At 42.0% G+C, this 19,770-nt stretch overlaps 2 protein-coding genes across 2 annotated transcripts in view; one reads left to right on the forward strand and one right to left on the reverse strand.

The window, feature by feature from the left end:
* NGLY1 (N-glycanase 1) overlaps positions 1–144 on the reverse strand; it is a 24,656-nt gene extending 24,512 nt beyond the window's left edge. Inside the window, exon 1 of the mRNA XM_009882171.1 lies at positions 37–144. Coding sequence (XP_009880473.1) covers positions 37–144 — 108 coding nt within the window. The remainder of the gene's footprint in view (positions 1–36) is intronic.
* Positions 145–4,330: 4,186 nt separating this feature from the next.
* OXSM (3-oxoacyl-ACP synthase, mitochondrial) lies at positions 4,331–8,583 on the forward strand. The gene is made up of 2 exons (XM_009882159.1): positions 4,331–5,313; positions 7,984–8,583. Exons 1-2 carry the CDS (start codon positions 4,331–4,333, stop codon positions 8,384–8,386), a joined length of 1,386 nt encoding a protein of 461 aa, XP_009880461.1. The 3' UTR covers positions 8,387–8,583.
* Positions 8,584–19,770: the final 11,187 nt, after the last annotated feature.

Genomic DNA, 19,770 nt, shown 5'->3' on the forward strand with positions numbered 1-19,770 from the left:
CCCGGCGGGGGAGGCAGGCGAGGAAGAGAGCCCCACGGCGGCCGCCCTCGCGCCCGCGCCCGCGCCCCCTCCTCCTCCCCAGCCCCGATCGGGCAGCGCCGCCGCCACCTCAGCGCTGCGCCAGGAGAGCGGGACAGCGCGCATGCGCAGTTGGGGCGGGGCTTGAGGGCGGTCACCGCCCCGCCCCACGCGGGGGGAAGGCGGGGGAGCTTAAAGGGCCAGAGCGGGCCCGAAGCCCGGGATGTTGCAGCAGCTGTAAAACCCCCTAGTTTGTGTCTCTGCTTTCTTTAGACGTCCGGTTTGTGCTACTGGGGAAAGAACTGGGATCAAGAATCTTGGCCAAAAAGGTCTGCGGGGATTTGCTTTCTTGCAAGTGTAAGATTTTAAGGAACTGGCTGTGTGGCCGCACTCAAAAGGGTTGGTCAACGGCTCGGTGTCCAAGTGGAGACCAGTGACGAGTGGCTTTTCTCAGGGGTTGGTACTGGGACTGGTGCTCTTTAACATCTTCGTTGGCAATGTGGACAGTGGGATTGAGTGCACCCTCAGCGAGTTTGCCAATGACGCCAAGCTGTGTGGTGTGGTTGACACACCAGAGGGAAGGGATGCCATCCAGAGGGATCAGGACAGGCTTGAGAGGTGGGTCCATGTGAACCCCATGAAGTTCAACAAGGCCAAGTGCAAGGTCCTGCACATGGGCTGGGTCAATCCCAAGCACGAATCCACTCTGGGTGGAGAATGGATTGAGAGCAGCCCTGAGGAGAAGGACTTGGGGCTGTTGGTCGATGAGAAGCTCAACATGACCTGGCACTGTGTGCTTGAGGCCCAGAAGGCCAACCACCTCCTGGGCTGCATCAAAAGAGTGGCCAGCAGGTCGAGGGTGGTGACTACCCCCCTGTATGCTGCTCTGGTGAGATTCCCACCTGGAGTACTGTGTCCAGCTCTGGGGCCCCCAACATAATAAGGACATGGACCTGCTGGAGCAAGTCCAGAGGAGGGCCACAAAGAGATCAGATGACTGGAGCACCTCTCTTGTGAAGACAGGCTGAGAGAGTTGGAGTTGTTCAGCCTGGAGAAGAGAAGGCTTCAGGGAGACCTTATAGTGGATTTCCAGTACCTAAAGGGGGCCTACAGGAAAGGTGGAGAGACTCTTTATCAGGGAGTGAAGCAATAGGATGAGGGGTAATGGTTTTAAACCGAAAGACGATCAATTTAGATTAGATATTAGGAGGAAATTTTTGACTTTGAGGGTAGTGAGACACTGGAACAGGTTACCCAGTGAAGTTGTGGATGCCCCATCCCTGGAAGTGTTCAAAGCCAGGTTGGATGGGGCTTTGAGCAACCTGGTTTAGTGGGAGGGGTCCCTGCCCATGTCAGGGAAGTTGGAACTAGATGATCTTCAAGGTCCTTTCCAACTCTAACCATTCCATGATGCTATGATTCTAAGATTTAAAGAGTTCCAAGTAAAAGAGGTCTTTAAAATTCAGGTTGGCTTGTGATTATTAGTTGACAGCTCTACCGCTGCTGTCTGCTTCTGACAGGTCACTCTGCTCAGCTTCTGTGATTTTTTAAGAAGATGGTACCTATTGCTTACAAAAGCTGAGATTTAACCCAAGGTAATTCACTTTTGCTGAGATTACAGTTATTATTCCTACTAGTGCAGTTTAAAAGTCACTAATTCAGCCCCCAAAATCATGGAATTGGTACCAAAGTAATAAAATTTATCTAAGATGATGCCATGTTCCTTGGCAGCTGCTTCAGCTTTTAACTTATTTTCCATGCTTTTCATATAGGCATGTGACTCTTGTCTGCCCTCTCAAATTTAAAGATTAACCATATTGCTGTATGTGTAACGTAAGTACATGATGTATATATCATTTGTAAATACTGCTTTTAAGCATAGCATTTGTAAATGCTGCTTTGGAAGTGCTCATAGCAAAGTGGTGTGGAAAAATAAGAGAACAAACTGTCAACTTCCAACAAATTACTAACACCTTAAATGTCCGAGGAATAGTGTTTCTAAAGGGAAATGAAATACATCTTCATTAAAAAGAAATAAAAAATATGCAAGTGTTGATTTTGCATTTTCCTCCTTTTTGGCACGTTTTTGTTTTTGTCTTCCTGCAGTAGGTGCTTTAGGTCTTTGTTGATGAGTCTTTGGCACACATTTTATGCTCTGCCATGATAGCTCCTGGACTTCATGTATTTGAAGTATGCTGCCACTGTTTTTCTCAACTGAAAACTTAATTGTGCCTACACATCATCTCTGGCATAGCTAGCAGCTTGGTCTTCGTTCAGATCAGGCCCTATGGTTTCTGCATCTGGAAGCAGCAACAACAAACCGTTCACTTTTGTGTGCTGTTGGTGTATTTGTGCATGTATGTTCAAGACACTCCTGTTAAGGTCAGTGATCAACTTGTCTTGGTTTGCCTCTTACTGTCTTCTCTACCAGCACCTCAGCCTCTGCGTGGAGGAGCACGCTTCACCCAGGAATGTGACAGCATAGGTGGGATCTGCTGGAGGATGGCGACGTGAGGGGTGCAGATGGCAGAACCGGGACCAGACGGGGGATGGGACCGGAGCAGGAGAACAAAGCGCAGGCGGGAACACTCCACCGGGGAATTCGTTATGGTGGAACACAAAATGGGCCTGGAAGAGGCTGCAACGCCCCCAAGGAGCGCCTCCTGCACGTGCGTGTGACGGCCCTCGGTGACACCGTGAGGTGCCGTTAACGGCAGGAGTTTTGGCAGTTCTCTGCTGAAGAGTGTCGCGGCATTAAGGAACCCGATGGGAAACGCCACGGTTTCCCTCACGACCGCAGCGTTACCCTCTGCCGTATTATTCCACTGAGACCGGGGGTGGGTTTGGAGCTTTTTAGTTTTGTGGGTTGTTTGTTGTTTTTCTTTTGACTCTTCTTTTGCGTGTTTTAAACGCGTGGTTTTGGGGGAGGAAGTGATTTCCCTGCCTTTTCCAGTTCTACTTACGGCTGCACCGGCAACCTCAGGGCCGGGCCGGGCCGGGCCGGGCCGGGCCGCGCGGTCTCCTGCCGTCCCGGGGTGAAGCGTTTGCATGAGTGAACATAGGCCGCCTCTCCCGCAGGCCCTGCTCAATTATTACTGCCAAGAAGGCTACTTCCACCATGTCCGGGCTGCGGCGGATGAGGCGCTGGGGCGGCTGGGCAGCGATCCGGTGTTCCTTTTCTACCGGGCCTACGGCGCCCTGAGGTCAGGTAAAGGGGGACTGGGGAGCTGGGTGTTGGGTCCCGTCCCTCCGCAGCCCTCCCAAAGCGCTGGTCTTCTCTGCCTTGCAAAACGCAGTCTTTAGTCTGCTACGCAGAAAGAAATCGATGTTACGGAGTCCGAATGTTTTACATGTTGACAAGATTACCGGTGTTTCATGATCTATCACACACACGCGTGCATTTTGAATGAAACTGATCTAGACAACGTAGTGCTGAAATGAGAAATAGTGAATATCTCTTCTTTTGGGGGGGGGAGGGGAGAGGTGTTTTGGAGTTTTCTGTTTGTTTTGGGTTTTTTTTAATGGTTACATGAACATGGGTCAGGTAAATGCGTTCCTTGGGGGGAATTTGCCTCTCCTGCCGCCTGACGTGCTTGTGGGCGGCAGCGGCGTTAGTCACTCCTCAGGGCTCGCCGTAGGTGGGGGCTGGTGGTGTCATGGTGCATCAGGCTCAGGCGCGCTTGAGGTACCGTGTCCCCTGACACCCCAAGGCTGATAAAAGGGTGGGTGGAGGTAGAAAGTTGGTAGTCTTGTGCAAGATCTGTAATTGCTTTGGTGACAGAACCAGGAAGAGTTCCTTGACTGCTTCGGAGTTTTCTAGACCATTCTAGCGTGATGTAAAGGTTGAGATGATGACATGCTTAACGTGGTAATGGTAGGACATGACGCTTTGAGGTGACTGCACGCTTTTTCCCTCAGAAGAACAGAGCTGTTAATGCTCATTTGTTAATATGTCCAGCCACCTAGTAGTTAAAGCCCCAGGGGGAGTTTTGTGGCCAAACCAAAGAGTGCCGTGCAGTCCCCAGTGGTGCAAAGTCATATTCATTAGCAGCCTAAGTGAGAAGAGCCCACTAGAGGCCTTCACAAGGTGAACGTGTTTCTATGCCCTGTCTGCAATAACACATACCACTCCTGATTTCAGATGTGGAAACTACATTGCTTTCTTGCAGGGTTGAAAATAGGCTTTCGTGTAAAAAGCAGGTTATTAACTTTGCATACTTGGAATGTTTTTCACGTTGGCTGCTTTATTGTTCTGTTTGTGTCTTTTTCCTCGCCAGTTACAGGAATGTGCTTGAAGTGATTGATTTCCACCATGTTCTCACAGTGCTCGCGGGATCTATTAAAGATTGCAAATCTTCATCTCCGAAGTCTGAATTTAAATCTGCATTTACAAAACCACCGAAGAGCTTTCAGCAAGTCACTACCTGCATATCGAAGGAAAGTAGTTGTTACAGGTATTGGCTTAGTGTCCCCTCTTGGTGTGGGGACTCAGTTTGTGTGGAAGCGCCTTCTCCAAGGAGACAGTGGGATTGCATCGCTAGACGGGGAAGAATATGCAGGTGTCCCATGTAAAGTGGCTGCTTGCGTGCCAAGGGGAAATGAGGAGGGTCAGTTCAGTGAAGAAAGCTTTGTGTCAAAGTCAGAGATCAAATCCATGAGTTCTGCTACTGTTATGGCCATCGGTGCAGCAGAGCTAGCAATGAAAGACTCTGGCTGGTCTCCCCAGTCTGAACAGGATCGCCTAAGTGCTGGTGTGGCAATTGGGATGGGAATGGTTCCGCTGGAAGAGATTTCTGATACAGCCGCTTTATTTAAAACAAAGGGTTATAACAAGGTCAGCCCATTCTTTGTCCCAAAGATTTTAGTCAATATGGCAGCAGGCCAGATCAGCATTAAATACCAACTGAAAGGGCCGAATCATGCTGTGTCAACTGCGTGTACCACAGGCGCACATGCTGTTGGAGACTCCTTTAGATTTATTGCGGCTGGCGATGCTGATGTCATGTTGGCTGGAGGGACTGAGGCTTGCATTAGTCCTTTGTCCTTGGCTGGATTTGCAAGAGCTCGAGCCCTCAGCACGAGTTTTAATTCAAGCCCTAAAATGGCCTGCCGACCATTTGATGTGCAGAGAGAAGGGTTTGTCATGGGAGAGGGTGCTGCTGTGCTGCTCTTGGAAGAGTATGAACACGCTGTACAGAGAGGTGCTAGGATCTATGCAGAAGTTTTAGGTTATGGACTGTCTGGTGATGCTTGCCACATAACAGCACCTAATCCAGAGGGAGATGGTGCATTCAGGTAAGAACTATATGTTGATTATGACTACTTCATATGTTAATTATAGTGATTACATGTGTTTCTGTTATTGTGTGCTTTTCCTAGAGAAATGCTCTTCAATCTTGAATTAATACTCCAAAAGCCTGAAAACTTAATCTGAAAAATGAAAGAGCTTTTGGTAAGGTTTTGCCCCAGTTTTATTTTTTTAGTAGCAAGGTGAAGGCCAGTTCTTGCTAGAATCAGCCTGTTTTGCATAAAGTTACAAAAACTTTCTGTTAAAAGATTTTGCATTTGGTGACTACAACTGCTCACACAAATAAGTCTCAATGGAAACCTCTTTTTAAGATTTTTGTGGTATGATGGAACCTGTTCAGGTTCTCCTTCACCCTTTGTCCATAGAGAAGAGCGACCCCACTGCAAAAGCAGGTCATATCATTTGTTGTGGTCTGGAAGGGGAATCGTGTTTCTAAAGAAATCTCAGGCAATGAAAGCTATAGAGCACTTGGAGAATCTAGTTTGTTAGAATAATTACTGTACATGTAATCAGCATTAATTGTAGTTATTCTGTTTTAGAAAAGACTTCAGCTCTTCATAGGGGAAGTATTTAGATCATATGCCTTTGTTACAATCATGTTGAAATGCTTCATTCTGATGCAGCTAAGAGAGTTGGTGGAGGGACATAGCAGAAATACATTTCAGTACTCTTTAGTGAGATGGTGAAGCTTCATCATTGTTAATCTCATCAAAACCAATTCACAGGTAGATGATATTAATCTAATGTTTATCTTTGACCTAATTAAATTGTCAGTTAAATTACATGTGTAAGTATATGTACTGTTTGTGAGCTTTCTGTAGGCTGAATACTGTTGCTGACACTGGCATCTTCAGTAAAGATTTAGTTTGCGTTATTCTGAATGTATGTGAATATTTAATAACAAAATTCAATATATCACTGCACGAACAGATCAAACTTCTGCATGGTATTGTAAAGCTGTGTTTGCATCTTTATTGGGTTAACAGGTTTTTCAAGAAGTATAATATACCAGGTTTTCCTCTATGCTATTTGATTCATACTTAATTGTTCTGCATTCTTAGGTGTGAGTTGAGTAATCAGAAGTGTCTTATCTCAAATTTTCAGACTTGTTTACCCTTGAGATGATATGGCAATATATTGTATCAGAATTTTTGTATATTTTATGATTGCAGTAGCATATAAATTAAATTCACAGTGGGAAGTAGTTGAAAGTTAATCTTGGTATCTCTGAAATGTTGAGCCTTTCCACCCTTGAGATGAGATAATACATTTTAATGCAATCTTCACACCAGTATTTTGTTACTGCAGTGGTATATGGATTAAATCTGAAATGTATATGCTTCTCTTACTTTTCTGTAGGAATTTTATTTGCCACGTCAAACATTTTCAGGGGAATATATTTTTTGTCATCTAATAACTACTTGAGTTGGAGACTGATACATATATTGGAATAAACAGCAGGAAAGGAGTTGCAAAGCCAGACTCATAAGTGTGGTTGTAAACTGTGTTCTACACAATTAGTGTCATCTCCTTAAGTAAATATGTATCTTGCAGATGACATATTTAACTAAATTAATGTATCTGTTTCCCTCAGGGTTGATCAGTAATTCTTTTTTTGCCTGGATGTTGGCTCACTGTCTAGTGACAGTGAGCATCAGTGGCCCACACCCTAAGCTAAGCTGGATGCTTCTGAGGGTAGAAGGCTGTACTGGAGACATTTAAATTTGTCCAGCAGCCTGTGCTATCTTTTTTTTTTTTTTAGCTTGTTAAGATTTGTGTGCAAGGAGGGATGTGTGATTCATCCCCTTCTTTCTGTGGGAAATCTGTGAGAAAATCACAGTATGGAGCTGTATCAATCCTTCCATGGTTTTCATAAAAAAGTGTGTTTTATAGAGGCAGTCACAGTCCACAGGTCATCAGGAATCAGAATGGAACATACCATGTCAGGGTAGAAGACTGTGACTTTCAGTAAATTTCATTTTATATATAGGAATTTGTGCTATCTCCTTGACATCTTCTATCCTCGGGAAAGCCTGCAAAAGAAGCTCATGAGGAGGAAGACTGCAGAATTTTTCTTTCATTTACCAATATTTTTGTTTGATAGAGCATTTTTTTTTCCTAATACCCTAATGCTGTAAATATGAGGGGAAATAGAATGTAAAAACTAGGAATTTTCACTTAAAATGGGAAGGGGATTTCTTGGACCATTGTACTGAATGGTAGATTAATGTGTCACTACACTAGAGAAACTCAGGTGGAGTATTTTTGTAATAATTTCAGGTAGTTATTTCTCAAATACTTTCAAATTTTGCATTGAAAAGGGTCTTTGATATATTAATGTAGTCTGTAGAGATTGTTTGTTATATCTTCTTTCTTTCTCTTTGCATTTTTCCCAACTGTGGAACTTTTATCAGCAAGTCTGATTTTATAGTGGGCCTCACCACTACTGTCTTTCTTGGGTGGGTAAATGTAGATGCTAGTGTGTTTAGTTAGATGAATCAATGTCTTGTCATGTACATCTCTGGTAAAGTATGTCATACAGATTTTCACATTTGGTAAACATTTTAGGACACTATACTTTTGCTTTTGTTTTGTACATGTGTGTTAGTGACAAAAGTATAATGGGAAATTCAGCATTGTCTTCTTTTTTTCCTTAGGTGTATGTCTGCAGCAATAAAAGATTCTGGGATCAAACCTGAAGACATAACATACGTCAATGCACATGCAACTTCTACACCTCTAGGAGATGCTGCTGAGAATCAAGCAATCAAGAGACTTTTTAGAGATCACTCACGTAATATTGCAGTTTCCTCCACAAAAGGAGCAACGGGACATCTCTTGGGGGCTGCAGGAGCTATTGAAGCAGCTTTTACTGCACTGTCCTGCTACTATGGAATTTTGCCACCTACTCTCAACTTACAGAAAACGGAGGCAGAGTTTGATCTCAATTACGTTCCTTTAACAGCTCAGGAGTGGAAAACTGAAAAACGACGTATAGCACTCACAAATTCATTTGGCTTTGGTGGTACTAATGCAACTTTGTGCTTTGCAAGTGTTTAACTTATGCTGTGGATGTTGGGAAAAATGGCACTGACAATGTTTTCCTGTACTGCCACCCTTGGTGTGTACTGTGATCTTTTCTCATCTTTGAGAATTGCTCATTTGATATGTAAGAACTTTATTCACTCTTACATTTACATCAGTAATTCTTTTAGAAAGAGGGAACTTCTTTTACTCATTTTAATAAAAATACATAAAAGCTCTATTCTTTGTGTGGTAAAGAATTTTCTTCTTGACTAGAAGAGGAGGCATTGATCATTCTGTGGTTTTGCTTCATTAGAATAAATTTTTCATATGCATGTGGCAGAGAAATTGCTCAGAAACCTTGATGCAAAAGGGAGGCTGGCTAATGCGTTAGGTCTCTCTGCAGTCATCACTCGATGATTTCGTGCATCACAGTACAAGTGTTATGACTGAGCTCCCCTTTGTTACCCATTCCATTTATAATTCTGCCTTTTTCCTCATGATAAGTTCTTTCAAATATCATAGACTTATGCACATTTTTCCACACAGATGGTATTCAGGAGACAATAATATAGGAGTTCATAAGATTTCTGACAGTGGTTCATTTTCTTTTCAGCTTTATTCATTTCCATATATTGTGTTGCTTCATTAGCCATGGGGTGTGGCGGTAACAGTGAAGCATGCATACAGCATGGCCTATACATCTTGCATGTGGCACAGGAATAGAATTAGTAGCTGATAACCTGTTTTGTTCTGAAATTTTAGAGAAGAATAGCAAGATTGATATTCAAGTGTGGTATTGAAGATTTTAAAAAGTGTACACAGAAAGAAAAAAAACTTTTGAAACCCCTGGTTGTTCTGCCAAAATGGAAAAATAGAACTAACCAAACTTGGAAAAACAAGGAATCTTTTAGCAAATAAAAAAAAAGAAAAAAAAAAAAGGATATGCAAGAAACAAATCCAAGTATTGTGTTGAGCATGACAAAGGGGAAGAAAGAACAGGAAAATGAAGTTGTACCTGAACTTAAAATATTGATGGTGGTTTAGGTTGTTTCTTGCAAAGAACAAGTAAAGGACTTCGGCTGTTCCTTCTGGCTCCAGTCAGCATCTTAGCCAAGTAGTGGCTTGATCAATAGCGTGTGAGTGAGTGAAGTCGGACATCCCTATTGGTGGGTTAGTTTATAAAAAGACTTTCCACCAGTTTTCTTTTTTAAAACGTCAGCCTTAGCCTTTGACCCGTGTAAGTGGAGGCAAAGTATCTCACTGGATTTAAAGTAAAGGGCATAAAAAGCAGTTTTACTGTAAGTAAAATTCATTCTGGAAAGAGATGACTAATGGGCTATCATGAGGCTTAGCAATACCCTAAAACCTCATTACTTATACAAATGGTCTGAATGATGATGTGGAACAGCATAATTTTTGCATTTGCTGTCTTTACTGAATAGAAAGTTAAAGAGAATGATGAGAAAAATGCAGTCGGAGAATGATTAAGACTCTTTCAGAAGTTGAGCTCATACAGAACAATGCAGTCCAAAATAGATTAATGAATAATAAGTCTGAAAGTAAAATAATGTAATGCTAAAGGCAAAATGTAAGAGCATACAAACTAGAGAGAGTATGGGAATTCGCTGTTGGGAAAAAGACCTACAAACCTCTTTGCTGGTGATTATTATTAGTAGCAGTACAATGAATGAGGACCTGGATCACATGCAATGTAAAAGGCAGAATATAAAATTCAACATTACTCTCTGCAAATTATATGCAAAAAGGAATTAATTTAAAGAATTCATCCTCCAGGAGAGAGCTAGAAGCCGGGTTGTGAATTTGGAGGAAATCATCCAGTGAGTTTCTTCTGGAGATAATATTTTTCTGGTAGTTGTAATCGTGGGTGGAATATGGGAAGACTAGGTAGTGCTGCATTGTTGTGGACCTGAAGTACAGCCTGCCGAAACTCACCCAATCTTGTTACATAGCTGCAGACCTGTAATTAATATTGTGACAGAGAGATATGTTTCCCTTTCCCTCTGATAGCAGAGATCGTGGCCCCAGGAGTGTTGGATGCAGACTCTTGTGTACCAACCATGAAAAGACAGATTATCCTGTCACACAGAAAAATAAAACAGAAACTGAAGTGATTAAAAGATCTTTCTCCTCACTTCAGCTCATTGCAGTCTAATCATCTGCTACAGGTAACCTTTAAACCATGAAAGCTTCGTGACAATAGTTATTTTAGGTGTTTTGATTATCGATAATTTTAAGAGGCCTAGATGCAGCAGTAAATACTGTGCCCTGTAGGGAATTAAGATTTTTTAAAAAATAATAGAGCCAAAGTTTAACCTTTGTCTATTTGAATTTTGTTTGTATAGGTTTAATTTTTATGTACTTGTTTGGAGTCATCTCTTTTTATCACATACCCCACTGAGCTGATCAGGGACTACTTACTGCTAATTACTGCTTTATTACGGTAGCTGCAAACATAAAAGGAAAATAGATCTCTCTCTGTTGCTAAACTATTAAGTGGGCAAATTGACCAACATATTAAAACAGAATGGTTTCTCTTAAAATGCTCCCTTCATCTTAATAATCGAGAGATGTAATGGTCCAGAGTTTGGGTTAAAAAAGCTTAATATTTAGACTCATAAGGTTAGAGTTAATTACAGCCTGATAAGCAAAGCCTGGAAATGCTGGCAGAGTGTTTATTTTGAAGCCTACATCTTAAGTGGTGCAACACACTTGTGAGAGCCAAATGCTCCAGGCAGGACCACAGAGGGGCCGAGGCTGGAAGGCACCTCTGGAGATCACCCTCCTACTCAAGGCAGGGCCAGCTACAGCAGGTTTCTCAGGGCCATGTCCAGCTGGGTTTTGAGTATCTCCAAGGATGGAGACTGCACAACCTCTCTGGGCAGCCTGTGCCAGTGCTTGGTCACCCTCACTGTAAGAAGTTTCTTACATTTAAATGGAATTTCCTGCATTTAATTTTGTGCCCATTGCCCCTCATCCTTTCACTGGACATTACAGAGAAGAGTCTGGCTCCCTCTTCTTCATCCCCCCCATCAGGTATTTATACACATTGATAAGACCCCCCCCAAAGCCTTCTCTTCTCCAGGCTGAACAGTCCCAGCTCTCTCATCCTCTCCTTGTATGTCAGATGCTCCAGTTCCTTCACCATCTTTGTGGCTTTCACTGCACTTGCTTCAGTATGTCCATGTTTTTCATGTACTGATGAGCCCAGAACTGATCCCAGCACCACAGATGTGTCTCACCAGTGCTGAGCAGAAGGGAAGGATCATCTCCCACAACTGGCAGCTGATATTTTTCCTAGTGCAGCCCATGATGATTTTGGCCTTTGCTGCAAGGGCAGCTGGTCCCTCACGGCCACCAGGTCTTTTTCTGCCAAGCTGCTTTCCAGTTGGTTAGCCTGAGGGGGAATGGTGCATGGAGTTATCCCTCCTCAGGTGCAGGACTTGGCATTTCCCTTTTTTGAACTCCATGAGGTACCTGTCAGCCCATTTCTCCAGCCTGTCCAGGTCCCTCTGGATGGCAGCACACCCATCTGTTGTATCAACTGCTCCTTCTCATTTTGTGTCATCAGCCAACTTGCTGAGGACTCTATCCCATCGTGTAGGCGATTAATGAAGATACTAAACAGTACTGGTCCCAGAATACATCTCTGGGGTACTCCACTAGTGTCTGGTGTCCAGCTGGACTTCATGACACTGATCACAATCCTTTAAGCCCAGCAGCTCAGCCACTTTTCAATCCACTTCACTATCAACTTACCTAGTGCATACTTCATCAGTTTGTCAACAAGGATGTTATAGGAGACTATCAAAAGCTTTGAAACTGTAATGCTTTTTTTCAATCCAGCTGATGTTAAAAGAAACATTTGTCTGAATATACATATCTGCTCGACAAAAAAACGTAGACTGTGATTTCTGGCTGCTACTGATAATCAGGTCAGGTTTCCTTGTTGAAATGCACGTTGAGATTTAGAACATGAATGTCATTTAAGAATCTCTCAGTCCCAGTTATTTATTCATTGGTGAGGTGGAAGCCAGGTAAAAATAGATTATTTAAAATATTGTTTGATTTGAATCAAAGATTTTTACTTAAACTAATATTTTTAGAAATAAATACATTTGAAAAAAAATGGAATTATGAAAACTTAGGGGAACTCATTTATTTAAAGGAACCTAATAAAAAGTTGTGTTATAAAAAAATGCAAGCAGCATATGCTTGCTGAATTCTTACAGAAGTCAAGCCACTGCTCAGGGTTAATTAGCTGTCTCTAGAAACAGTGTTAAAATGATAAACATCATTTCCTTTTGGACTTCTATAGCTTGTTCTGCAAGTGTGGAGAGAATATATTCCTCAATTTCAGTTTACTTGGGTTAGTTTAGTTCAGTGTGCATAATTTTTTTTTCTTAGGCATACAGCACATTTTTTACTAATGAAAGAATTTATAAAATAATTTCTTGCCAGTTCTTAAATGATTTCAAGTTAACATCCAGTTAAATCTTGAAAGGTTTTTTTTTTTTCAGTAAAAATATGATTCGTAGTTTTCTAATATGATAATAAAAATTAAGAATAAGTGTATGCTAACAAGGCATAGAGAGCATCCTTTTGAAGAAAAAGCTAAGTAATGGAACGACTCTAGTTGCAAGTCATCATGGTTTCCTGCTTATCAGCTGACGATAGTTTGCCTTTCCCAAGCGTGGAAGCCCTAAGCGTACTTTGGATCATTTTTCATGATTTCTCAAGCCGTGAGTGAGCCTGTAGTGAAGAGGAGCGTGTATCACAAAACGACGGGTGGCTGGTGGTCAGCCTTGTGCCATCACCCTTCCCACCACGCCTGACAGCCAGGGCCATGGATGGGACAGCCCTGCTGGGGGTCCGTGCCAAGTCCCTTGGCTCTGTCAGAGTGTTTGGGTGGCATCTTTGTGGGACCAGCCTTTTGAGTTTTGGGACCAGATGTGGCACAGGAGATTAGTTGGTACAACAGGCTCCAGGAGGTTCACTCCCAATTCTTTGTGACCTAATTTGTCTTTCATTTTCTGTCTTCAAGATCGTTTCCGTTTTAATGACGTTAAAAGCAGACTTGAAGGACAGTTGGGGGGTGGATTATGTTTGTAGAAATAACGAGAAAAAACATTGTGATAAAAGATATGAGAAGCTCTACTGATTTTAGAACGTGTTAGGAAGTGTTCTAGGAAGTGGATTTTTGGAAAGCAGAGCAGGGCAGTATGTCAGAGGTGGATGACCTTTCAGGTAGTGAGAAGAATGACTGGTATAAGTTTGCAAAAAGATTAATTTTGCTATTTGTTGTTTAACACAGACTTTTTTACTTAGTAAAGCTTTATATTGATTGTTGATGTCAGAAAAAAAATTAAATATATTTATATTTGAAGTTATGTGCTGGTCTTCTAATAGAAACAAGCCAGAGCCAAATCTGAATATAACTGGCAGGAGAGGCATTTTACTAGTTTTTTAGCGCTTTATGGAGCATTTCTACCTTTGACAATTTTTTGAGGAAAAGTTTCCAATGACCTTTTTCTTCCACACTGTAGGTTTTGGTCCCTCAGCGATATATACATGTCTTATTCTGAAGTGAAAAATAGATGTTGCTGTATCAGAGAATGAAAAGTATGTATACTGAATTGCTAAGTTTTCCTCCTCCACTCTTTTTTTTCCATCTTCACTCTCTTATCTCTCTTCCTAATTTGTGTAAATAATACATTACCACTAGATTTTACTGTCTGAAAAAGAAGAAAAAAACCTGGCTATATTTTCTCAGTTTGAATCATGAAGGTGTGCAGCATTTCAAAGCAATAAACAGCCCAAACTTTGGAATGTTTGCTTTATAAAAGTGCAGATATCGAAGAGAAGCCAAACCCTCTGTCTTTCAAATGCAGCTGGAATAGTGGAGAATACTGCAGAATGGAAATAATTATTGGTTTTAAGGGCATGTGAAAGTCCTAATCACACTGATTTTCCTGGAGTGTCTTTGTTCAATGGCTTGTGAAAATATACCACTTCAACTTCTTCAGTAGCGCTAAAAATGGACTAACGCGCTTGCATGGTACTTGAAAGACCTAGACTACATGCTTTTTCTGTCAGAGGCTCTCTGTGCGACTTCAATCAAGTCACTGAGGTTCAGGTTCAAGTACTTAAACATGCACTTATAAGTTGTTTTTACACATAAATCACATTTCACCTGAAACAAAAAGAGATTTGATCCCTAAGTAACTTTGTGAGTTTAGACAATTCTTCCAGGGCTTCTGTTCATTATCTGGATACAATCAAATCTCCTTACGTCTTAGGATGTGGGAAAGTAACTGCACTCAAGATTTAGATTCTGTAGTAATGTCGGCCCAAACTCACTAGCTAGTTTTCACAAAATAGGAAATTGAAGCTGGAATTGGCATTTTCCACAGCTAAGACCATAGTGAAAACATTCCTTCCTTCTGGATATTTTTATCAAGATCTTATAGGATCTTCAGTTTAATCAGCATAGATTGGCTTATCTGAGAACACAGATAATTCCGTATATATCACATTCTAGAAATACACATTTAGTCCCCATTTTTTGAGAAGAAGACAGGCTCCCGTTTGATTTCTAAAGCTGGCATCAGTGACAGAAAAATCTAGGATGAAGGCAGTTCTATAACCAAAGCAAAATGTATAATAGTTTCTGCTTGGGCAGCAGACACAACTCCAACTTTTGTAACAGTGATGATTAATTTTAACATGGTAGAAAAGCAATTTTCTACCTGGAGTTATTGAACTGTAAAGAAATATGCCTCTATCAATTGCTTATAGTCAGTACCTCTGTGTAGGAGGCACAATAATTTTAGTATGACAGCTGATATACAGGAATACCAAACTGGTAGTATTTAAGGCTATTGCAGGGCAAAGCCTCTGGCAAAATATGTTAATAGGAGAGAAGTGAAATAAAATAGTAATAAGAAGGATTGAAAAGAGACCTGTGTTCATAAAGACCACAAGAAATGCAAAATAGGAACTATAATTGAAAAAGAGAAGAATATATTTTAATGTGGATCTAGTAGTTTTTCTAGAGTGCTGTAAAGCAGATCAGATGTTAAAGACCTGGATATCCATATGTTAGTTAATATATTGTTTTGTAGTTTCCCTTTTTTGTCATTTTCAGGCTCTTGGTGTTAAATGTTATTGCTATGAGCAGTGATCAGTTGTTCCTTCAGGCCTAATGGACTGTTTCCTGGAGTTCAGAATGCCATCAAATGTGCTCTGGGCTGAAACAAGATATAAAAGTTATCCTAGGAGTTAATTTGTGAGTTAGTTCTCATTATGTTTTGAGTTTGTTGGAAGAAAGAAAGAAAAAAAAGCAGATGGGTTGCTGACATTGGGCTTGATATGGAATACTTGTAGACAATAAGTTCTGAAAGAGTTTCAGCAAAGAATAAATCTATCTGCTATTTTTTTTTTTTAAAAGGAGCCATTATAATTTCTGGCTTTTTCTGAGCACTGTTTTTTTTCCAGGAATGGTGTCTATGGCTTAGGGAGACTTACATGCAACTTGGTATCATCTATCTGTATTTAATGTGAAATGTTTTGAATTCTGTCTTGAATTACCTAGGAATACTCAGAAAATATCTTAAATCAGTGGTGGGAATACTCTTGGCTCTCGGGAAAACTGAATGACATTTGGGTAACAGAAGCAGCAGCTTCAGCCACCTCCATAATCGCACCCACCGGACTTCTGTAAGCTTGGTGACCACCCTAAGGTCCTTGCATGTATGCAGGAGGCCAGACCAATACAGCTGAGGTTATGCTTTGCTGGTTCTGATCTCATAAACGTTGATCTGCACCCAGCCTAGAGTGGGTGAACAGAAACAGTGCCTATCTGGTTCATCTGACAGCAGGCACCACTACACAGAAAACAGCCGCTGGAGCCAGGCTTGTCCCAGTGTTACCCTTTAGCCCTTGTTTTCACCTTGAAAAATGCTTGGACACTTACACTGATTAACTCATCCCAATGACAGATCTTGTCTCAGCTGTTACTGTTGAACGGATCAGATGACTCCTCTCTTGGATGAAAAGAAAAGGCCACAGGTGTGCTGGGACTGGGAGGACAGTGGGTAACCATGAAGTCCCTACTCATTCACTCAGCTGAGTGCATGGCAGTCACACGCGTGAGCTTGTGCTGGTGTGGGAGAGGGAATCAAAAGAAACGGGTCCCAAAAATCATCTGGCATGGAAGAGAAAGTGAGAGCGAGTTTGGGCAGATGGGAGCATTGCCCCATGTGAGAGAGAGGAGGAATGAAAGGACACATGAAAGCCTCCCACAGATGCAGTATCAGGCATAGGGATAGATGTGGAGTACAAGAGATGGAAACCAGAGGACCTGTGGCAGGGAAGGATCTCCAGAAACAGAAGGAGATGAACAAGTGGTGATCAGAAAATTTGTTCTAAGTTTATTACCTAAATATGAAGTACACTGAAAGATATGGAGAACATGTTTTTCTGAACAAGATGATGTCTGGAAGCAGCAAGTTTGCCAGCTATAGAAGGTTTTCCACGCTTTTTCAGGTGTGTTATAGTACAAAATGAAGAAGTAAAATCATATTGCATTCTCCTTACAATCCAAGCTTAACGTTATTCTCTCCATTGTATAGAGATAAGGTTTAGGAATCAGTAAGAGATTGAAGGATCTGTCAGAGCTGGAAGTATAATTCTAGAAATATTTCTCTCTGGCTTGTGTGCAGTCCATTAGATTTTGCTGTCTGTCCTATTGGCTTTTCTGAATGGAAGCTCATTACCTATAAGTTGAAACTGGTTTGTAAAGATATGCAATAAATTTCTTAATTTGGATAAAACTGAGACTGATCTACATTTGGCAAGTCAACCTTTGATTTTTTTATTTTTTTTTTTATTCTGTTGAGAATACCCTTAATTTAACTGCTAAGGGAGGGATGTTAGCAATTTTCACTCTTTGGATCAGAAGATGAGGGAATCGCCTATGAGCATCTGTTTGGAAAAGGAGGAGAATGAGAGCCTTTGTCATGGTTGCAAGTGAGTTTTTGTTAGTGCTTTTTCTACGAATGTAGGCAAATTATTCAAATGCATGCCCTTCTTTGCAGAGTCTGTGGGGGTGGAGTTTATAGAAATAGCTCTCACATCTGATTTCTTTCAATAACAGAGAGAGAGAGGAAATGACCTTTACTTGAAGGATTCAGATGAATTAAAAAAAAAAAAAAATTAAAAGCCAGAAGCGCCAAGAGAAGCAGATTCCTGAGACTGTTAGCAAATTGTACAGGGAGTCTACTACTGGAACAAAGTCAAGGAGAAGTGGTTTTTCTATTCACATCTGGTTTAGAGGCATTCTCTTTGTAGCTCAGCAATATAAGGTGGAATGAGAATAGAGGACACCTTTGTTCTGTATTAGGCAGCTTGAATCTGTGTGGAAGAGAGTGTTCAGAATGACAATTGCTCAAACCCTTGAAAATAAACAGAACATGGTCCCTCAGAGGCAACTGTAATATCCAACAAGCTAGGTGAAGTTCGTGCTGGATGTGTTTGGGATTCTCTCCAATGTCACTCTTGTAATGGGGGCGTATAATTTGGGCTCTATTCTATTAATTACTTTTTGTTCCTACCCTGACTGTCAATGAGGGCGCTGGTTGCAGTGGTTGTGTTTTGAATGTGAGTGTCTGCGTCTTGGGAAATGGACTGACAGAAAAGATCTCACTCCCATGGGTCACCTTGCCTGAAATAATCATACTTACTGAAGACCTTAGTTGTATTTACTGTTTACATCCATAAATTTTACGAGGTCCCTAGGGAGAACTTATACCTGGTCACCATGTCACTGGGACATTCTCATTTCTATACTGAAGGATTTTTTCCTGTTTACTGGCACTGTAGAATGACACCGTCCTCTTCTGAAACAGCTAAAAAAGAAAGCATTGTGGTTCACACCATATTTGCGAGCCCAGGGTTTACTGGCTGACAGCCAGGTTCATTTGCCAGCCCACTGATTTGTACTGGGATGTTATGGATTCCAGTCCTGCGTTGGGCCGAATGAGGCTGCGTGTCGTGGGGGATGCTGTAGGATAGCTTCAGGAAGAGGTGTGCTTTAGGATTTCTGGAAAGGAAGTTTAATGTCTCTCCCACTTAACTCCAGTGGGCCTCCAGAGCAAACTTTAAAACATCTGGTACTTAAAGAGCATGTGCTTGGTTTTCTGGCCATGCTCAGTATAACAGACTCTGGAGGCCTTGCCACTGCTAGTATACGCTCTTGAAGAGATGGTCTTACCAGCATGTTTGTGTCTATGACACCTGGTGACCAAAGGACTGTGTCAGAACAGTTTCTCACCACCTAAACCCTGTTCCCAGTGCCATGTGGTGCCTGGAGAGCTGATCTTACTGACGCTATTTTAAAATATTTCCAGTGATTTCAGTGATGAAGGGTATTAAACACTTTAAACCAATCATCACTGTCAGTCCTGTGGGAGGAAATTGAAGAGACCTGCTTGAAGCTGCTTTTTTTGCAAAGTACCTCTTTCTGCCCTGAGTGCTGCTGTTTGTCCATCTCTCATGGATGACACTGGGGGACCAGTGCAGAGCCATCAGAAACCACAGAAGAACATCTTCTGAAACTGGGCAAAACTAGTGAGCCTCTACCTACTGAGAGCAGCCACTCCTGCTCTCCAAATGTGCATCAAACTCAGCTGGGCTTGACCGGTTAGCCTCAGGGTTTGACCGAGGGCATGTCCATCTGGGTAGTTTTGTACGAAGACCTCTTTTCTGTCTCAGAAGATGGACCCTTTCCCCTGGTGTTCCACGATGGTTCCTCCCGAGCAGAGAAAACCGTGCCACACGGTGGCAGCAAAATCTCAGTTATCTGAGGAGCTCCGGGCACCCATGGTCTGAGATCAATGGTTATTACCCTAGTCATCGCTTTCCTTTTCAAACCACCAACGTGCCACTGCTTACAGAGGAATAGAGCAGGAAAGGAAGAAAGACTCTAAACACATTTCATCCAGTCTTTGCTTTTCCCTTCAGAAAGCTCATCTGAGTTCCTCTGTGTGAACAAATATCAAGTTGCTGAAGTGCACTGAGTTGCTAAAGTGCCCGCACCTTGGAGGAGTCAGCAGCTCTGTAATGCTATGATGTTACAGCGTCAGGCAGGAGAAGCACTGGCAGAGCAGTGAAGGGAGGAAATTATTCTATGTTTCCTAGGCAGTATACCCATACACAATTGCTGAAAGGAATGAATAATGAGATTAAAGAAAAAGAAATCGGTTTAAGATGCTTTAGTGCCTGGATCTCTTTGCTGAGACAGAGAGGGCAGGAGAGGTCCCTGTTGGCTCTAGCCCTGAAGGAACCATGAAGTCTGAAAATAGAAATGAGTTGGGGATAGCTCAATATTTGTTGTGACT

The sequence above is a fragment of the Charadrius vociferus genome, unplaced genomic scaffold (genome assembly GCF_000708025.1).
Source record: "Charadrius vociferus isolate BGI_N301 unplaced genomic scaffold, ASM70802v2 scaffold303, whole genome shotgun sequence".
Taxonomy (NCBI): Eukaryota; Metazoa; Chordata; class Aves; order Charadriiformes; family Charadriidae; genus Charadrius; species Charadrius vociferus.